A 21,018-nucleotide genomic window follows, 5' to 3' on the forward strand; every position below is an offset into this window, starting at 1 on the left:
ACTGATTGGCGTTTTGGTCAGTTTCCTCGAATCACATCATCGGCTATAAAAGGAAAGTTGCGTACTATAAAAATGCAAAGCGACCAAGAAATGAGGGCACAGTTGTATTTAGAGACAGCTTTCATTACTAGGGTGGGGCGAAACCGCTAAAGAGAAACCACTCCTCGTATAACACGTGGACCAATGACAGAGCGTGTGGGGATTTTTTATTGCTTTTAGTGAGGGAGCGGGTGGGGAAAAGTGCCGCCACCCTTGTGGATGACTGACGCGTGCGTATTTTATTTAAACTCGGTTTACTTCCCATTTTTGAAATGTTGCTTCATATCGAGTGTTCAATGACCACTAATTAACCTACATAAATTTCATCCAACCTATTATTTATATATATAATTTAACAATTGGTATATTTTTTTATTTATATACTTTTTCTAATTAATTTTAACTTTTCAAAAATCTAACATTTGAACTATATTTTAACTAGTGCCACTCGTTAGACATATCCTTTTTAATATTATGGTTGGACGGTTTTGCCTCTTGGTTGATTAACTTATTAAGTATGATTAACTTTCTTCATCTGTTGATGAATTTAATATTAGTTTATGCATGTATGATGGGATAAACAATAGTTTAGAATAAGGTTTAGTGCGTACTACACATCTATCAAAAATATTAGGGAAAAAAAGGGCACGACGTATTCTAGTACGGTTGACATCCATCCTAGTATTTCCTCTTCCTGTATTCAAGCATTTCTTATTACAGATATAATAATTTCAGAACTTATTGTTTTTAGGATCCTAAATGAAACTTTCTTTAATACTTTGAGCTGTTAGCTATGTTGCCGGAAATAACCAGAAAAACAACAATAGGTATATCTAGGTAACATGGCTGGTTTCAACTAGTGCTGCATATGAGTCAAGTCACTCGTGAGTTGATCGTGAGCGGCTTAAGTCAAAATTCGACTCAAACTCAATCAATGCCGAAATTGAGTCGAGTTCGAGCTAACCGAGTCAAGTTTTAGCTTGAATTCAAACTCAAAAGTACTCAACTAATTAGCTCGCGAGTCTGCTCGATTTTATATATATTTTATTTTTTATTTTAATAGTGAATTGCATATATATTCCTAATATTTATTATGTGTTAAAAATTACTATTTTATTTATTTTTTAAGCTCGAACACAAGTTCGATTTGATTCGAATTTGAGGTAAAATTTGAGCTCGAACATTACATTAAGAATTCATCGAGTTCGAATTCAAGTCCGAGTTTGATAAAATTAAGTTGAGATTCAATTCGATTAGTTCAAAACTCGACTCGAATCGGTTCGTTTGCAACTCTGGTTCCAAAAATGTTCGCCCAAACATTAAAGAGTGCAACAATTCGATTGCGCATCATTATTCAAATCTTAAGGATACGATCCAAGTTGTTTGATTTTTTCTTTACTTTTCTTTTTTGTTTTTAGGATTTGTGAATGCTTCTAGTTATTCTCCTTAAAAGACTTTGAATTTAGCATTATATTGAAAAAGAAAAGAAGTTTGAGCTTAATTTCTTTGGATAAGTAAAGTAGGTCAAATTGTTTTGGTATTTGATGTTGAATACAGTTTTGTCTCATACTACCATATATTTCATTTTACTCAATTAGAATTAATTGACAGTGTATACATTATTAGCGTTGGATGAATGATAACTATGCAAAATTTGAATTTGTAATTCATTTTTTGTACATATGTCATGGATCCAACGGTGATAGTATATATACTGTCAATGTATATAAGATTTATTCAATTAGAATCAATCTTTCATATACTGATAGTATATACGTTGTCAGCGTTAGATGAATGACAACTATGTAAATTTTGAATTTAAAATTCAATTTTTACACATGTATCATAGATCCAACAGTAATAATATATGCACTGTCAGTGTATATAAGATTTACTCTATTAATTATAGATATACAATTTCAAGAGGCAGTCTTTCTTTCACAACAAAAATTCAGCTGAACTAATTTGAATTTTGTAACACATAAAAATTTCTAAACTACGTTCATTGGCTAACATTTTAGTACAATTGACATCCATCTTAGTACTGTGCGAGATTCCTTTTCCTATATTCAGGAATTTGCTATTACATGGAGTTTTGGAACATACGGCATTTTGTTTTCAGCATGAAAATTTTTTTTAACACTTTAACCATTTGGCTAGAATGCCGGAATAATCCGAAAAACATCAACAGTTACATTTAGGAGAATTGGCTGGTTCAAACAGTGCCAGCCTAAGCATTTGGAGTGAACGATTAGTTTCCAAGAAATAAAACGAAAAATGTCTATCCTTGCTAAGGCTACTAGTTATTCCACTAAAAAATCATTCTTTTAGGGTATGATCCAAGTTCGTTGGTGTATTTTATTTTTGGTCAGTGAAGGCTTTTCTAGTTATTCCCCTTAATAGTCTTTTAATATGATCATTAGTTATTTTACTTTTGGTCTGTGTATTTTAATTGTCATTTAGATTTAGATCATTAAAAACAAAAAGGGTGGTTCAAATTTTATATTTCGGATATATAAATTACCTCAAATAGTTTTGGTTTTTCATGCTAAATACATTTGGTCTTATACTGCTTATATTTCATTTTGTTTGTATGATCGTTGGTTAAAATGCTAGCACAGTTGAGATTAGGGGTGCAAACGAGTCGAGTCAAGTCAAGCTTTGACCTAATCGAATCGAGCATCCAGTTAATTTTGTAAAGTTCGAACTCGAATTCAACGAACTCAAAATGTCAAGCTCGAGCTTAAAAAATAAAAAAATAATAATAAATTTATTTTTAAAAAAATAAAAATAATTATTTATTTTTAAAAATAAATAAAATAATTATTTTTTAACAAATAATAAAATATTAGGGATATATGTGTAATTTTACTATTAAAATAAAAAATATATATATAATTGAGTTCGCGAGCGAAGCTTAATGTTTTTGAACTCGAACACTCGAACTCGAGTTCGATTTCGACTTAATTAGCTCGAGCTCGTACTCGAGTTGCTCGCGATCGGTTCGATTCGTGAACACCCCTAGTTGAGATCCATCTTAGTACTATGCGATTTTTGCTTCTTTTTCTTTTTGGTTAGAGATAGTTTTGGAAGACACGGCAATTTTTTTCCTTTGAATACAAAAGATTTTGGCTGAAAAACAACGATACGCCTACAAGGTAGGTGACTTGGCCGGTTCCACCAAAGCTCACAATACATTCTATAGTGTAAAAATTTGATTCTATAGTGCAAGAAATGGAAATTTTAAGGATATGATCCAAGCTTATTAACCAGTCTTCCTTAGGGTTGAAAGGCTTATAATTGTGGCTATTCTGCTAAAAAATCTTTGAATTTGATACCAATCACTATTATTTTTGATTACATAGTTGAAAGAAATGGTGTTCGGACTTACTTTCCGCGGATACTTAAAGAAGCTCATCAAGTTGGTATTTGATGTTGGACACATTCAGTTTTGACGACATAAAATTGGATATATGTCAAATATTTCTACGTGGATACATAATTTCAAGATGCAAATTTTTTTTGGCACAAAAGTTCAGTCGGACTACATTTAGCTATTGTTTAATTTGTATAGATTGGTGTTGTTCGAAATAAATTGCCCGTACTTCCTATTTTTTTTTTTACTTCGCCTGTCTCTAGTGATCATCCTACTTGCCCAAAAGTAAACAACTTTGTCTTTGCATAATTGCTGCTTTTTACTAGCAACCGACCATCATAAGGCTTTTTATCTCTAATTTCGATTACTTCTTCTTTTTTTTCAACTACTTGCTCAAAAGTAAATATGCAGTTTTAAGCATTGTATTTTTTGGATTGACCAAATTTAAATGAGGATTTTTTATCCTCTTGAAAATGCAAAAAAAAAAAATTTAAAAAAAATACTGCAAGAGCCATTAATCTCTAGGTAGGATAAATACTCTATTGACTCTTGATTATTTCATACACAGCAATCCAACTATTTTTGCGTTGAGACAAACAAAGGATTGAATAAAAAGAGGAAAGTGGATACAAAGATAAGTATCAAATCAACTTCATGCGCCTAATAAACAAAGATGAATAAAGTGAATGGTAAATCAAGAAATTAAAGTATTGGTACTTCTTGTTTCACGATTATTTTTCTCTTGGTCCCTTTCTTCAAGTAAAATAAGCAAAAATGTGGTCCTTCTCTTTCCTTCGAGCAATAACACGTAAAAAGTACGATACCTGTAATGATAACGACAGATAAAAAATAGTTATATCCAACTTATCAGATTGTATTATTTATATTTTTGAAATGGTATCCCAAGTTAAGGACCTCGTTTTACTAATTTATCCTTGTTTTCAAGGGATAAGCGTAGACCACAGATTGTGGCTGGCACTCTCAAATTGATCCATACATGTTTGGAAGAAATGAGAAAAAAAAAATAACTAATTGTTCTTCTGATGATGTACAATTTTCGAAGGCAACCCAATTTCGTTCAATGGAAAGGGAAGGGTAATAAAGTAAATGGACCTCGAGCATGGGGTGCTTTGACCCAGCCCCCTAGCTGCCTGGCAGGCCGTCGGAGAGTGTGCAATACGCGAAGTGGGAGACCGCGTGGGTAATCGTCCGCTTGCGAAAAGTATAGTCCAAACGGTACAAGGTGGCTAATGGCTTCTATTTTTCGGGGTTTTAAGGTTACCAATTTGGGAATATATAATACGATAGTACCAAGCCTGCAGCTGCAAGTCCGATTTTTCAAGCCATCCCAATGTGCCTTTCTCTCTCTTTCCTTCTTTGGGTATCACTCTCTCTCCTGCATGAAGATCCATTGTACGTGGAAATGCAAACTCTTAGAGCTAAGTCTTTTAGAGTCACAACAACCATTTGAGAGATGAAAAATGATGTTTTGGTAATTTTCCTTAACTCAATTCTAGGCACTTAATTTTTGCTGCTTAAAGGTAATGTGAAATTTGTGGTGGACTTATCTACTCAATTATAGTTGAAGGAATAAAGCGTTAGATATTATAAAGGGTTTTTTTGTTTTTAATTGGTGTCCAATTCGTTAATATATCTCATTTATATCAAAATTACTATGGAGCATACGCACTTACATTGATTCTTATATTTAAGCACTTTCCCTGCAAGGAAAAATAGGTTGTGCTTTCTTACTAATGGTAGATAGAAGGAAAGTCATGAGTTTTAATTTTTTAAGAATTAGTAAGTGATTATCATGTAAACTATTACTCCTTCGACTCATTTTGATAGTCTTGATTTTTTTTTTCACATAAATTAAGAAAACTTAATTGACTTTTATTGAGAAAGTGAATCTATCTTACTGTTTTTCTAATATATCTTTATGTTAATATTAATAGTATGACCAAGCACTATACCTTCACATTGATTTCAACAACAATTTTGATGAAAAATTGTACTATTCAAGACATAAATCAAATCAATTATTGAATAAGGTAGGTTATATTTATTGATATTAAAGTACATTAAATAAGGGCATTTTAGTGAAATTAAAAGTTAACTTTATTTTTCAATTAGAATGTGAACTATAATTTGGGACGGATAAAAAAGAAAAACAAGACTATCAAAGTAGAAAGGAGAGGGAGTATCATTTCATTGTCCTTGAAAAGATTTAAGTATAGAAATTCTTTAATAAAAAATAAAGGTTACAAGTGGTTCAAATTTTCATTATGGTTGAGGAAACATGAAGTGAGCAAGGTAAGTTATCAACAAGTAAGCTTTTTGTGCAAACGAATATTAAGAAAAATGCAACATGTGTAAAAATTAAAGAGCACATAAGAATGCTAGTATATTTTAGGTTATGAAAATTTGCTTTCCAAGCATTTAAGATTCAAGTTTATATTGGTAACCATTAGACGTCTCTCAGACAAGTCCCTTAATTTAAACAATTAACAATTGTTAATCCTCTTAATTAGCATCCGTACCAATTAGACAAATCATTCATTGGATTACTAGAAGAGCTAGAGACTTAAGAAAGTAATTCACGTCTCAAACATGTGCTAACAATAAAACCATAAATCCTGTTAGGTCAAGTTTTTCCTTTCAAGCATATGTAAATGATTGAAATGCTAGCTGTCTCATATAAACTAATTGACAAATTACCCACCACGCAAGTAAAATAATCCGCAATTAATAAACAAACATATGAACAAATCGGATGTCCTAGATACCTTAATTAATACCGAAATAGCTGTCAAGGAATTTGGACATCATACAAGAGGCATCATCGCAGAAGGGGTGAGTCGTATGCAGTACTGAATGAGAAAACGTCATGAGCATCATCATCTTAGCTTTTCAAGTCAGGCACCCAAAATTTGTGCTGGAAATCAATTGCACACAAATTCACATAGAAAGCACAATGTTATTACGTATTTAATCCCTTTGCTCATCACTTTCAATCGAAGGGTATATTATGTCATGATTGGCGAAAGAGCAAGAAATAATTTACCATCGCCTTTTCTCTTTCTCTTTGTGTACGATGATAAAATAATTTCAATCTCACCTAAGGAGTCTTTTATGGAAGGATAAGAATTATGCCTTTTTTGCTAATGCCATGAGTCTAGTGAAAATTTTCAAGGTGGAGATACGTAATTTTCAAAAGTAAAACTTTAGAGCTTAATTTTAACAATAATGGTACACAAGAAGTAAGCTGAAATATTCAATTCAACGCCACGAAATTTGGTTGGCATACAATACAATTTTTATTTAGCAGTCAAATCAACTTTTGCCAATCAAGAATAGGTTCAGCACGCCTTTGTCGAATTTAACCTCTGGCAAACAGCAAGAGACCATTCATGACCGATGTACATCGTTTCAAGGATTTTGGGAAATCAAAATGATTTGATCTAAAATATACTAGTACAACGTCATCAAGGGTTTATTATAAAATGGCCAATGTCTTTTAAGGGACATGAATTTTGGTGCCGAAAACATTCAAGCGACTTTTACTTTTTTGAGTCTTACTATATTTGATGTAACGAACTTTGTCTTGCATGGAATACGATTACACCCCGCTTATATACAAGATTTTGGTGGTTAATAACCTCATTAAATACTTAAAGTGAATGAATTCATGGGTTTTCAATGAAGATTGTTTGCCAACAGAATTTCCTTACATCTGAATATATTAAAAGTCATTTAATTTATGTACAAAATTTTAAGTGAAAGGCATCTTACTTGTCTATGTCACTAACACACACATACTCACACATATGTACGTACTCTCTCTCTCTCACACACACATGCATTCTAACAATTTATTGAAATATATTTTGGCCATACATCATACAACTATGTTATTTTTTGTTGCGACTCGCACGCTCTCGCACGCAAAAGTACGTACTATTGTACGCACCACAAAATCTTTATTATTATTTTTTTATTAGGGAGAGGTAAGGTCTAAAAAGTGGGAAGGAAGAAGAGGAATTTGAATCCAGAGCATCTACGTTTTAAAATCTTAATCTTAACGACTAAATTAAAGCTTTCTTGGTACACAAATTATCTGTTTGTTATCTCTTTCTTGCACAAACATCAAACCCATAGAGAAAGATAAAGGAATAAAAAATGGTTTTCGAAATAAAGGAGTGGATTGGAAAGAAGCAAACCAATAGTTTAGAATGAATTTGATTAGGTATTGTACGGTAATATAGTTAAATAATCGCTGAATTTCTTGAGTATAGAGATGTGTTTTATTTTTTAACCTAAGACAAAGACAGATCACCGATCGATGGCTCCAACCCCAGAACATGCCTTCCTCAGATTGAATCCAGAACTGCCGCTGCTATATGATGTTCTGTGTGCTTTCCTGTTTAGATGTATCTAATCCGTGAGGTGGAATTCCACCTCACGGACCCTTTTCTGATGGCTTCTTGGGCAACATATACAGTGTTCCCTTTGGAGTTAAGCGAACTAGGCAATTCATACAGGGCAATAACATGGTGATGTTACTTAAACTAATTTTGAACGGGGTGCCTGATCACCTTTCCGAAGAATGAATTAATTATATGAGCTGCAAATCCTGTGTTGGAGGTCATTGATACTTCGTACATTTATTTCAAATATTTGCTTTCTATAATTACTTACACAAGAGGGAAAATTTTGTGAGGATCCAATTTGTATGTCTGGACAAGAAAGTTGAGCACTTACCCACAATTATATATCTTAGTGGAAGTAAATAGTAGTTTTTCTTGTTCTTTTTTCTCCTTTGGTAAGGGTCCAAATGATAAGCACAGAAGGGAGTAAGAAAACATGTTATTAAGGGCAATAACTACGACCAATTTGGCTTGATCTTGCCTCTTTTCAAACAAACTTGCAAGTATATCTTGGAAACAGTGCTTGTTAATTTGGATTTAGAGGTTGTATTTGCAATCATTATAGCATCTTGAACATGAAAGCTTTTTGTACAATATTAGTTATTTTTATATTCAAGTTTGGTAATTGCTTTTGTTTTACTACTTTGTATCAAGTCCTTTTTGTTTTATACATGTTTTTGGAAAGAAAACAGAAAAAGCAAAATCAACAATTCTACAAAGCGGAATCTTTAACTAAGTAACCGGTGTTATCTCTTTCTGCCTAACAGTTTTCTTTATTTAGTTTGACAGGCTTGCTTCTGTCCACTCTTTAGGTAAGCTACTTTAGTGCATAGTAATTTACCAAAAGAATTCGGAAAGCCACTATCATATTGGGTAACCATTATTACTTTAATGGTACCTACACCGATTGATATTAACAAGTCGATTAAATATTGAAAAGCAGATAGCTGTATTTGCATAAGCATCAAAGCTTCTGTGCCAATTTAAGTACCTAAACGTACAATTGGAGCATCACTTCTGTGTGGAATTAAGATAATACCATGCCCCTTTGGTCATGGGATGATGATCAAAGATGGTACAGATTAGATTCGTAATCTCCATTTTACTTAAATAAAACATATTTTCCCACTACTTTTCACATAAAGACAGTCTAGTCCATTGTTGTTTGTGGCAAACCCATATGAACACTTGTCAATTTTGAACAAATGTGGAACTGCATGCACATTTGCCTTTGTATATTACATATATGGTTATGTACTCATTCAAACACCCCCCGCCCCGGGCCAAACACACACAGAGATACAAAACCACAAACTACTGCTACTTTTGGATCTTGAAAAATACTAAGACGCCATAAATTAACATGTGGGTCTTCTTGTTTTGGTTTTTAAACTCTGAAACAGTAATAGTAAAGAACACGAATATTTTTTTTAAATCAAGAACATGAACATATAGTTCAACTATGACTTATACACACAATTATGAACTGAAGGGGCCATTGATGAGGTTTCTTGTAGTTTGATTACGTTATGAAGACATATAATACAAGCATTTTTATTAATATGATCTAATGGTTCTTTCTCAATTATAAGCCATCCATCAATCCATGCAGATAGTGGCATCCCACCTAATCAGTGCTTTAAAAGTCTATTCTGGAGTGAGTCTTGAGGCAAGCACCGGTGTAAGGTGACCCTTAAATGCTTCGAAAAGATTGAATGGGGGACACACAAGTACTGTTGAGTATTTATGTGTTGGGCATTTGGTGTGTTTTCATTTATTTTTCCTTTTTTTTTTTGGCGAGTTTCAACTTTGATTTTCCTATTTTTTCTTTCTTTTTTTTTGTCTTTATTATTGTTTAGTAATTTAAAACAAGGAATATTTTATTTATTTTCTTTTGAGAATTGTTTGGGTAAATTACAAAACAGAGCATCCATTGCTTTGTTCCATACTTATATGTGTGTGTGTGTGTGTTTGTTTACTTGTGTATATTATTTTCGTTGATGTGAAGACATAGTTACTTTATTTTAAAATGACTCTATATGGTTAATGTATTGGTTGGAATTGTGTTCATTGTATTATGATTTTTATTTGTTAGACAATAATAATGATTTTGTAATATATTATTTAAATTTTATCAAAAGTTTTTGTATCTATTAGTAATATATACATATATAAATATTATTTCTAATTTTCATAGTATTGTTGTGTTTTTTATATATTTAAATTTTAAAAAATCAAAATTTATGGAGTTTAGATTCAGGGTTTCCATTTTGCTTTTTGGGCGAACATAAAACGCCCTACCAACTCTCTTGTATTTTAAAACTAGGGGGAAGCCTGTGCTAAGCGTGGGAGTTTTAACCAATGTGATAAAATATTTATTCAAATAAATTTATAAAAAAGATAGTAAAATTAGAACTACATGGTAATTGATTTAATTGAATCAGTTGAAGTAAATGAAATTATAAGGGGGCACTTGGTTCGTGAACCGGAATTGTAATTGGAATTGGTATCTTATATAAATAATTAGTATGGGTATGGCCCTATGCCATCATTCTAATATATATTGCTTGGTAAAAACATTTTAGGTTTAGGTATCAGGATAAAATATTTTCTTTCTATTTCTTCCTTGCTGCACATAATGCCAGCTTTGGTGGCCAATTGACAGCTACTCTTCCTTGAACCACCATTGCTGGCGAATGCAGGATAGAATCACAATTAATTGCTACCTTGGAGCACCTACAATTATTGTATTTAGCCTCAAGATTTCCAAACTTTTCCAATCTAAGATAAATTTGAGTTCAAACTACAAACTTCATCATCTTCTTTGGTTTTGGGTATCTTTTGCTGCCAAAACCACCCATAAATCTCATCATCACCGACTGCTGTTTCTAAATGGGAATTTTGCTAATATTTAGGTTTTTAAAGAACTTCCTTGTAGGTTTATTAAACCATAAAAAGTAGCAGAATTTGGTTTTGGGAGGAGAAGATGAGTGAGGAGTAAGAAGGTGTGTTTTTACACAAGAATGGTGAGGGAGAGAGAGGAGAATGTGTGGTGAAAATGCAAAGTGGTGGAGGTAGAAGTACGGGAAGAGACCAGATTTGAAGGAGAGAAAATTCCTATTTATTTTTAGATTTTTATATTTCATTTAGGAGTCAGATTTGGAAATCAACCAAAACCTCCCAATATAGTCGGGAATTGAGAGTGACCAGATTTTTATATTTCATTCCAATTTTTTAATACCCATACCTCTTTAACAAGCAACAAATATGGTGGTGATTCCAATTTTTGATTCCCAAACCCTTGTACCAAGCGGCTCCTAAGTAAATTGGCCAAATCAACAAACTTATAAAGGAAAACAAATTTATAAGTAAAAGAAATAGGATTGTAGTAAATAATCACACCATACCACAACAACAATAGCAAAAACATCATTACCTTTGTTACTATACCATTATAACATAATCATGGCCATATCCAATCAACAATTAACATGTATTAACTATAAGATCAGATTTAGATCTTACCTTAGTCATGAAATTGCAGTCAATAGATAATCTTTAGTCACAGTTTAATCACTTGTAGCCACGAGCATCAAATTTTGGAAATATAGTTAGAAAATGTAAGAAGGTTCCCATGGATATTCATATGTATGTATCATGTATTCCATAACGAAATTTCCATATTTAGACAATAGCTAATGAGAAAATATTGCAGTAGAAAACTCACAACTTTTAGTGTATCAGCTAAACATCCAAAACTCTAGAAAGAGAGAAAGTAAATGAGCATACCTGTCCAAACACCCACAACATTAGATTGAGCACAAGCACTTGAAAAAACATTCTTCAGTATTAAAAGCCTTCATTATTGTCAAGTTGAAGAGCTCGTAACAGATTGGAAATGAACCAATGCAAAACCAATCATGTTCATTATTAAGTGCTTCCTGAACCAATCATCTTTAACATTAAGACCCTCTATTATTGTAGGTATAAAAGCTAACCAACAATTATAAATGAAGATGAAGAACATTGCAATTATATTTGTAAGTGGTTTAAACACCACTTAAAAGCTTGATAATAACGTGGAATATAAGCCAATTGCAAATGAGAGGACACAATAGTCAAATCCAAGTCAACTATACACTATAATGTTGCACATTTGACTTAATCACTTGCATTTGATTTTTTCCCTACCTAAATTATTCCCAAAGATGGCAGATGAAAAATTTTTCAACTGCCAGATTCAATCAACCCAAGCCTTGAGAACTCTTTGCATTTATAGGTATAATAAATAATAACTAAGCCAGGAAAATACATGCTAAACATGGCACTTTTATATTTTTATATTTTTCATTTTATTTTATTGTTTCTTTTGAGGGTCTGATGCAATTAAGAAACCACAAGCAATGGCTGACGGTGGTCTACATCCAGTTCATTCGCGCGATGCGAGGGCCGGTAAAAATGCTACATTTGATGCACGTCATCTGCACATCAGCTGAGATCAATACGATGCATAGGAACGAGGACAAGCGTATTTTAGGCATATAGATGCAACACTTATCCTAAAACACGGACAATGCACTTCTTTGACGATACATATATAGCAGGAGAGACTACTTCTAATTTATCATATTTGATGCTTTTCCTTTGACTGTGCAACTTCAGGCAATCACATATGGACTAGTAGTTGTATTTCAAGTATCAGTCAATTGTAATTAATGGTTAGTAATTGTAAAAATGCCATCTTCTTGTATGAAATATCAATTCTAATAATGGCGAAAGAAAAAGAACATGTCACAAACACGATACAAAAGTACTTTTATGATATCTTATCTTATTTGCATCGCAATGTATTCTTTTTATAAAGATTTTTCAGCTGGAGCGACGAGCGAGCATTTTCACAATAGTTGACAATATGATTATTCCGACGAAAAATGAGGGTGGCACATAAAGTAAAAGCATATATGCATATAATATTTTGCTTTTTTCGACACATTATCCATTATTCATTTTATTTCACTTTTAACTCTTTAGTCCTCTTTATTAAACATCTAAAATCCTAGTAAAACAAATTGTTATCTACTCAAAGATCTCAAGTTATTGACCATTTGAACAAGAAGCAACAAAGACAAGAGGACGCAAAAGTACAAAATTTGCTGGAGAAATCAAGAGCTCAAGAAGTGTATGCAAAAAGAAAACACAAAAGTGGCTATTAGTTCAAAAGGCAAGCTTAAGAAGCAAATAAACCATCAAATATGTAGTAGTGTGTGCTTAAGGCCTGGTTGACACTTGACACATACTAAAAGAAAAAGGTGGAGACTGAAGCCACATTGTGGACGACATGACACTCTTGCCAAGAAAGCAAATCCTCCTTCTACAAAAAGATAGAAGGTCTTATGTTTCTTTTGCAGCTATTTTAATCCTTTTAGCAATCACTAACTACAAGAAAAGTTATTATCTACATGATAATGACTCAGTAAAGAATGCCCACCACTAATTAGATCCTTAAAATAAGAACATTATTGTGGGAATTCACTTTCTTCTTGGCTTGTGTGCTCATATCATTTAGCTGATGATTGACACTTGTCCATCCTCATTAGTTGGAGGCAAGAAAGATGCACTACTTTAATCCCTTATCTTGAATTTCGCTGTGCTTAAACATCGAAGAACTCTTATTGGTGGGATCAATGTATTAAGGTATCTTATTGGTCCAAGAAACTTACTTCACGTGGGTTTGAACCAACACAATCAGATCTCAGAGGGTATACAGTGCTATAGGTTCCTAATTAAACTCTAGAACATATATATATATACACACATGTTTATTATATTGGTGCCATACCACCACGATAGGCGTGTGGAACAAAGCAAAGCGCTAATTCCTGCTGTAGAGTTCACGTTGTCATGGCTAATGGCGCATTACAAGAACCACATTATGAAATGAATATGTTTATGACAGGATTTGAAGTATAAACAAAAAGAGATTATGAACAAAAAGAAATTATTTGCAAAAATGTGCGCCCTTGAATAAAATTGATCAAAAAAAATTTTGAAACTAACATTTAAGTGTTAAAATTAAATTTCTAAGTCAACAAATTAGGTATATATGTTTGAGAATCAATGAATGAGCACTGGGTTGAAATATCTCATTGCATATATTTTACAATTCCATAAAAAAAAACATATCGTAATGTGTTTTCCTTGAAAGATATCAAATATATTAAGAAAACTTTGTCTATTTTATTTTTTTTCTATATTTTTCATTCTAGCTTGTTAACATGTACTATTATTCTCTGTAATTCTAGAGTAAGTGCGTTATAATATCAAACAAGAAATCAACATATATATATATATACATATATGTTTGTATATGTATGTGAGATAAAATATGTATTTATAAATGTTATACATAGAGGAAGGTTTCTTCTTTTGAATTCACTCTTCGGTTGAATACAGGATACGTACATAAATGACAACCTATATCTACACCCGGTTGTCAAGGACCAAATATACGCTTAATAAAATGCAATCTATAGCTCGCAACGGATCTTCTGTCCCACACTCTATGCCACAGGGTGTGGAACAGAAGATCCGTTGTGCCTGTAGCTCCGCAATTGTTGGACTTCATTTCTTTCTTGCACTATAATTTTAGCTCAGTAAGGAACCATGAGGCGCCAGGCACTCATGTTTCTTGGAGACTACCTGCACTCTGGATCTGATTGAATGATTCCTCCATTACATATATATATAGTGTTAGATTGAATGTTACTTAGACAAATGGCATCACATCAATGTCAGCTCAAACGTACTAAACAACATCAATCCTTGCTTTTTTCCTACTTTTATGCAAACGTGTTTTGGTCTCAGATATTCGACAGTATCGTCAAATAAGACCTATGCCGGATTGGGAAAAATGTCAATGTTCCAATGCATATAAACAAATCTTTAACAATAACGTAATGGACAAGATCAATGAAGGAAGAAAAATCAGAACAGACAAAAGAAGAATAATAATCTGACTAGCTAGAGGACCCAGTGACTTTTGATTTTCTGGGGCCTATGATGTATATATACAAATTGTGGGCTTTGCTCTAAAGTCTAAACCTTATTGGTAGCTTGTAATCTCAACTTATTGGTCACAAACAAGACGAGGAATACTTGGCCTGCATACCTCAAATGTAAACGTATTCTTTTGAAAGCCATACATACGAGGAGGAATCCTACCTACATATATATATATATATATATATGTATATATGATGCCTCGATCTCTATTGCCCTATTTCAGTTTTCTAATCAGCACAAGAAAACAAGCTACGATCAAACAATTTGAATCAAAGGGTTTGTTGAGATGATCATGGTATAATATGTGCACGTACGACACAAGGAGTCAAAAGTACAACTCAAATGCTCAGCTCCTCTCGTTGGACATTAACATGGACTTTGCTCTTACTTGTCCAGCCTAGCTTCTTGTTTTCTGGACTCCTGATGAGCAGAAACTTTTTCGGCTTGAAACCCTCGTCCAGTCGATAAGGAACTACATGTTACATATCCATCATATTTTGTAAAAAAATCTACATAAGTTGGTAGTCGCAGAAGTTTAAACGAGTCCAAGCCAAACCGTCTGAATTTGAAAGAGTAAAAGTCGAAGGTCAAATAAATTTTCCTACTAAAGATTCGTGCCCTTTAATTTATACACAAAATGATGCAAATTTTTTTCTTACTAACTGATAACGGTCTATCAAAGGTGGTATTTATTTATCTATCTCTTTTTTTTTCCTTTTTAAATATCCAAGAGGACTTATAGCATGTCAGGCGAATACTTGTTGGACAGACTTACATACCAAACACAGTTGGGACCTAGCTAGGAAGAAAAGCTTTTGGAAAACCTTTTACCTTGACTCCAAAGTTTGAAGTTATGTGAATTTCCTGTTTCCTTGTGACTCGTAGACCTTGTCTAATTTACGTTTATCACATGGGTTTTTGTATGTCATTGTCATCACCTATCATCACTGATCATGTTGGATTACTAGAACCATATGGCTATTAAATAGAGCATATGGTCTACCTGTGGGCACGTAAACTGGATCCATCCAAGTATTTTTGTGTATATTGACAACAAGCCATAAGAGAAAAAAAATTTTCTTGTTAAGCACCGGTTATCCCTACCCACCAAACCACCACGTGCCCAAATCCAACAACCGTCCCCAATCACTCCTTCCAAACCAAGAATACATATATATATATATATATAACCACATATTGATCTGACAAAAATTCATTGGAGACAATTTGGAATCTTGATTTTGACAACTCAAGTCTTGTTTGGATAGTTAATTTTTTCTCAAAAAATTTTTTTTTTCCATAATCACAGTTTTATATTACATACATCAAATCATTACGGTACGTTTTTCTATAAAAACTGCAACAAAATACCAACTCGATCGGGCTTTTAGTTTCTCATTCTCCATTAGGTATTCTAGGCTTTTATCATCTTATCCTTAGCACTTTTGTATTTGGGCTTTCAAGTTAGGATGCAATAGGGTCTGGGCCTTTTGGGAAGAGTTAAGGAAACAAAACAAACTCAGCCCAACTCATGACCCATTCATACCCAATAAATAAGCGCGTGTTGTCCACCACAAGAAAATATTCGTCAGTCCTCCAAGCACCCGAACTCCAGACTCCAGTCATACGACCCGATCCATACATTATTAAGTCATCCGTCGCAAAATTGGACTTCCCAATTTTTTTTTTTTTTAGTACTTAACACATTTTTCAGTCGTACTTTCGTCCTCTTGTTTTGGGGGTATCCTAAAGTCTCGAGTCGGAACCTGAAAGTCGTCAAATTCTCTCGTATAGATCCTATCGAAGAATAAGCCAAAAAATAAGAATAGATTCGACTTGGGTTTTATGCTTAAGGGTCATTAAATCCAAGTTTTAGAATCTGAGTATCTACGATTAAGGTAGGATTGGGTAGGTTCGATTTTAGGCGCTATTAGTACTATAATAATTAATTGATGGATCAGAATTGGTTTACCTAACTTCCTATTTATGCCCCTTTTCGTTTTATATGTAAAGTTTTGATTTTGATTCAATTGTCTTGTTTTTTGCCAGGAATTTGCTGTTATAAGAACAGGGTTTTTGTTGGGACATCAGGGATTTTTGTGAAGTGGGCAAAAATGGCTGTTGCTTCAGATGATGCCACTCGCAATTGCAGTCACTGGTATGACTCCCTTTTTCTTTTCTTTTCGTTTTCGTTAGTTCTTTTATGAGATTCTCTTGATGGGATTTCATTGCATTGGGTTTTTCTGTGGAGTTGGGGGATTTTCTATTTTTTAGGTGTCTGATTTTAATCTTGAAAGTGCTAATTCTTCTTTTGATTTGGGATTGAGGTTGTTAAATTTGGTGGGTATAATTGTAGTTCGCAAGTGTTTTGATCATGAATTTAGCTGAAGGACAGGACTAAAATTAGTTGGGAATCGTTGTCCTTAATCTTCCCTTTTTTTTTGGTGCTAGTTGTGATGCAATCATAGGATCTGCAAGGTCTGATCATCATATCTGCATGGTTTTGACTTGTGAAAGTTTTTCTTTCTTGAGCTTCATGCGCATACAATTAAACTCTCGAGCTTTAATGGTTTATGAGCATGCCGTTAATAGTGTTTTGCGTTGAATTAGAGAATACTTGTATTTACTATGCTTAGAATACGTAATTGTTAAGTACCATTGCCCCACAAGACATTCTGTGTATGTGCCGAGAGTGGCTCGGTTATCTGGTTTTGCTGTACAAGCTGTAAATGATGTCTCTATGTTGAGCAGTATGCTTGTCAGGCTTGAAAGGATGGCCTGTGTTAGAGCAGAAAGGAAGAAGAAAATATAGGTAGCTGACATCAGATAGGATAGGATAGGATAAGTCTTTCATAAAGTTGAGTTTAAACAATTAGGCCTGGAATGTTTTAAACGAACTTTTTCTAATCTACAGAAAGCTTGTTTAGGATTATAGGGCATCAATTTGTTCCAAAGAGCTACTGCTAGTGCTGGGTTCTTTGGCTTTGGAAACTGGAGAGTCTAGATGTTGGGTTTTTAGTTGTGTTTTTAAGTCTGATTGGTTTGACTATTTAAATTTTGTTGTTAATTATGTTTTGCCTTTGTGATATGAGTGTGAAATTGGTTTCTTTTTTTTCTTTTTTTTTGGATTGTGTAAAATGTAGTAACTTATTCAGCTTTACATCAATGCTGTTCTGGTGATCAATTCGCTTCTGACTGCATTACCTTGTTGGCTTTCTGATAGTGTTCATTGCTGTTTGACGTAAATCTTCATACTTGCAGTGATAGAGTGATACCTTCTTCAAATTTTGACTTGCATTTTGCTCACTGCTCTCGGAAGTTGGAAAAATGTAAAATCTGTGGTGATATGGTTCCCAGAGCATCTGCTGAGGAACACTTCTTAAGCACTCATGCTCCGGTATGGTAATTAGTTTCTTATATTTTTAGTATGTAAATCCTCCTATAATTTTCATCCCCAGCCATAAAAAACTCGAGGAAACCCCCTTTTACCCTTTCAATTATTGTGAACTTTTCTAATTGTCTGAACAAGAGTAATTTTATGTCATGAGTCTGTTATGGTCTGGTGGACATTAGATTTTCTGCATGGCTGATGTATTTTGCACATAGTTGCTGAAAGAGTAAGTTATTTTGTTGCTTTCAACTTCTTTTGCATGATAGAGGTAAACAAAACTGAGCTTCCATCTGTCACAAACATGGAAATTAGAGTGAAATTAGAGTGACCTCCACTCAGTCTAATTTATTTGCATGCACTTCCCTTTATTCAATTGCATTATATTTCTTTATGTTTTCATAAGAAATAGTTTTGCAACTTAAAAAATTTAACACAATAAGGTTGTAAAGAGATGAGGTCATTGTAATTGGAATTAGGGGAATATTATTACTGTACGGCTAGCGTATTTTAAATGCGAGAATAGCTCATTATTGATCATTCTTAAGATGTCTATGGGCAGAAGATCCTGAATGAGGTTTGATTTTTTAATGTAGCCTAGAGGTACTGGTGCTGGTTTCAAGCTTCTTTACAGAACAGTATGCATGCAACTTTTTGTGCATGAGAATTTCACTTCAAAATGTTTATTCTTCACATAAAAGTCAGTGGGCTATCGTACTCAAGGTTATAATTAGGAGAATGTTGCAGCACTTATTTCCTTGCTCTATTTTTGGTGTCCTTTTGGTTAACTTTTCTCCCTTGGCTGGGAAGAACTCCTAGGAAGGGACAGATTTTATTTTGACTGATATGGTTTTAGGCATAGGTTGAACGTTTTGGCAACTAGTAAAAAATTGGTGGGTACAGCATTACCAAATTTTAGCATTTATATTCAGCTGAATGCTTTATGTATATGGGTATGAAATCACCATGGCTTAATGACTTGTTCTTCGAGCCAGGTGTCTTGTTCTCTTTGCAGTGAGACAATGGAACGGGAAGTTTTGGCTATACATAAGGGTGAAAACTGCCCTCAGAGGATAGTAACATGCGAATTTTGTGAATTTCCATTGCCTGCAATAGATTTACTCGAGCATCAGGTACGAATTTTCATTGATAATGCAAGTAATACTTTTGCCGAAGCAATTGTAGTAGCTCTGGCACACATTGATTCTGCATCACCCTCTAACATGTTAGATCAAATGTGTTCCCATTGGCATTTCAGGAAGTATGTGGAAACCGGACAGAATTATGTTATTTATGCAACCGATACATAAGACTTCGTGAAAGGATTGGCCATGATAGCAGGTGTACTGGAGTTGCTGATAATATTGCTGAATCTTCCAGGTTGAAGAAACTACATAATGTATCCTTCACTCAGCATTTTAATTTTCATCTCCATGAAAAAACCTTATCTTGCATCTAACTGGCAAGTACCTTTCCCAACCTAAGAACCAAACGAGTCTTGAAAGCAATATTAATTATCAAAGTTTTTGGAAGCAGATGTACTCAAAAGTTGTATGTTATGATTTACGTTTCTCTTCGATTTCCAGCTGCAGTTATGATTGTTTTTGTCTCCTGACTCAAAACTAGCATCTGGAATGTCAGCCTTCCAATTTACTTCTTTTGTTGCTGCAATATTGCCATATATGCTTTGCAAAGGCCTGCATATTGAATTTATGCTGTTTTTCTTCACCTAATCCCTTGAACTTTCGTTTGTCTGAAGGGCAACAAGGCCAGTTGAGAGAGACCGTGTTCCTCAAAGGAGGCAGCCAAACGAGTTCTCCAGAAAGCGCCTGCTGTTTACCATTGCAATTACCGGCATTGCGGTCCTTTTGGGTTCGCTTCTTTTCCAGAGGAAAACGGAACACAGTCAAGTGCACTAGAGGTTTTGGTGATCGCATTCGCGGCTGTCATGCATACTCAGCTTCTGCGAGTTTTAATTTATTGAGATGTGTTACCTGATAAGATAATCACGTACTGCTGTATGCTTGAGAACTCTGTTAGTGCGTAAACAGACTTCGCAGATCAATCCCATGTATCAAGTGATTTTCATCATTAATTCTTGGTAAATATAGATACATGTAAAGTCAGGAGTTCACGACAAAGTAAATTGGTGTGAAGACAAGAAATGAATGAAAATAGCATCATGCTAACATTCCTTCCGTTCTTGATATTACTGGTGCCAGCGAAGTCGGTGTTCCCGTTTCATAAACTCTTAAATAGTGGGGCATTGCTTTGAGATCATATATGGATCCCTTTCTCAAAGGGCATTTAACGTTAGCCAGAGCTCCTTGGCTATTGGTGATATACTCTAGATATACTTCTTGACTCTCCAATAGGACAACAATCTGCCCCGTAGAGACTCTCAATGTTTGTGTCATTAAGGAGCATGAAAGAACAAGAAGAATGTCCTCAAATGATGAGACCCGGATATCGGTGGGCATATCAACTCATTATACTTGTTACCAGATAATTGGCTCACACTTGAGTAGATTAGGTCTTCAAAAATTCAATAGTTCAAATTGTGTGATGCCTTGGATAGATCCGATCTTTAAAAACTCGATATCTCAAATGGTGTGGCAAAATTTAGGTTATTGATTGTTTTGAAAAACGAGTCTATCCAAGATATACCCTGATTTGGCTCATATTTATGTAAATCCTGTGTCTTAAAGACCCAATATTTTGGCACA

General features: G+C 33.8%; 1 protein-coding gene across 1 annotated transcript; it reads left to right on the forward strand.

Moving 5' to 3' along the window:
• Positions 1-16,631: 16,631 nt before the first annotated feature.
• On the forward strand, positions 16,632-20,501 carry LOC113710842 (uncharacterized). The gene is made up of 6 exons (XM_027233889.2): positions 16,632-16,802; positions 16,954-17,062; positions 18,166-18,301; positions 19,288-19,425; positions 19,551-19,672; positions 20,052-20,501. Exons 2-6 carry the CDS (start codon positions 17,019-17,021, stop codon positions 20,209-20,211), a joined length of 600 nt encoding a protein of 199 aa, XP_027089690.1. The 5' UTR covers positions 16,632-16,802; positions 16,954-17,018; the 3' UTR covers positions 20,212-20,501.
• The last annotated feature ends 517 nt before the right edge of the window (positions 20,502-21,018 follow it).

The sequence above is a fragment of the Coffea arabica genome, chromosome 10e (assembly GCF_036785885.1).
Source record: "Coffea arabica cultivar ET-39 chromosome 10e, Coffea Arabica ET-39 HiFi, whole genome shotgun sequence".
Lineage (NCBI taxonomy): Eukaryota > Viridiplantae > Streptophyta > Magnoliopsida > Gentianales > Rubiaceae > Coffea > Coffea arabica.

What these genes read in the sequence shown, in the direction of transcription:
- LOC113710842 (XM_027233889.2), top strand. Translation starts at nt 17,019, where the DNA reads ATGGCTGTTGCTTCAGATGATGCCACTCGCAATTGCAGTCACTG. An exon ending in ACTCGCAATTGCAGTCACTG is followed by an intron (nt 17,063 to 18,165) that starts GTATGACTCCCT and finishes TCATACTTGCAG; the next exon opens with TGATAGAGTGATACCTTCTT. An exon ending in TAGATTTACTCGAGCATCAG is followed by an intron (nt 19,426 to 19,550) that starts GTACGAATTTTC and finishes TTGGCATTTCAG; the next exon opens with GAAGTATGTGGAAACCGGAC.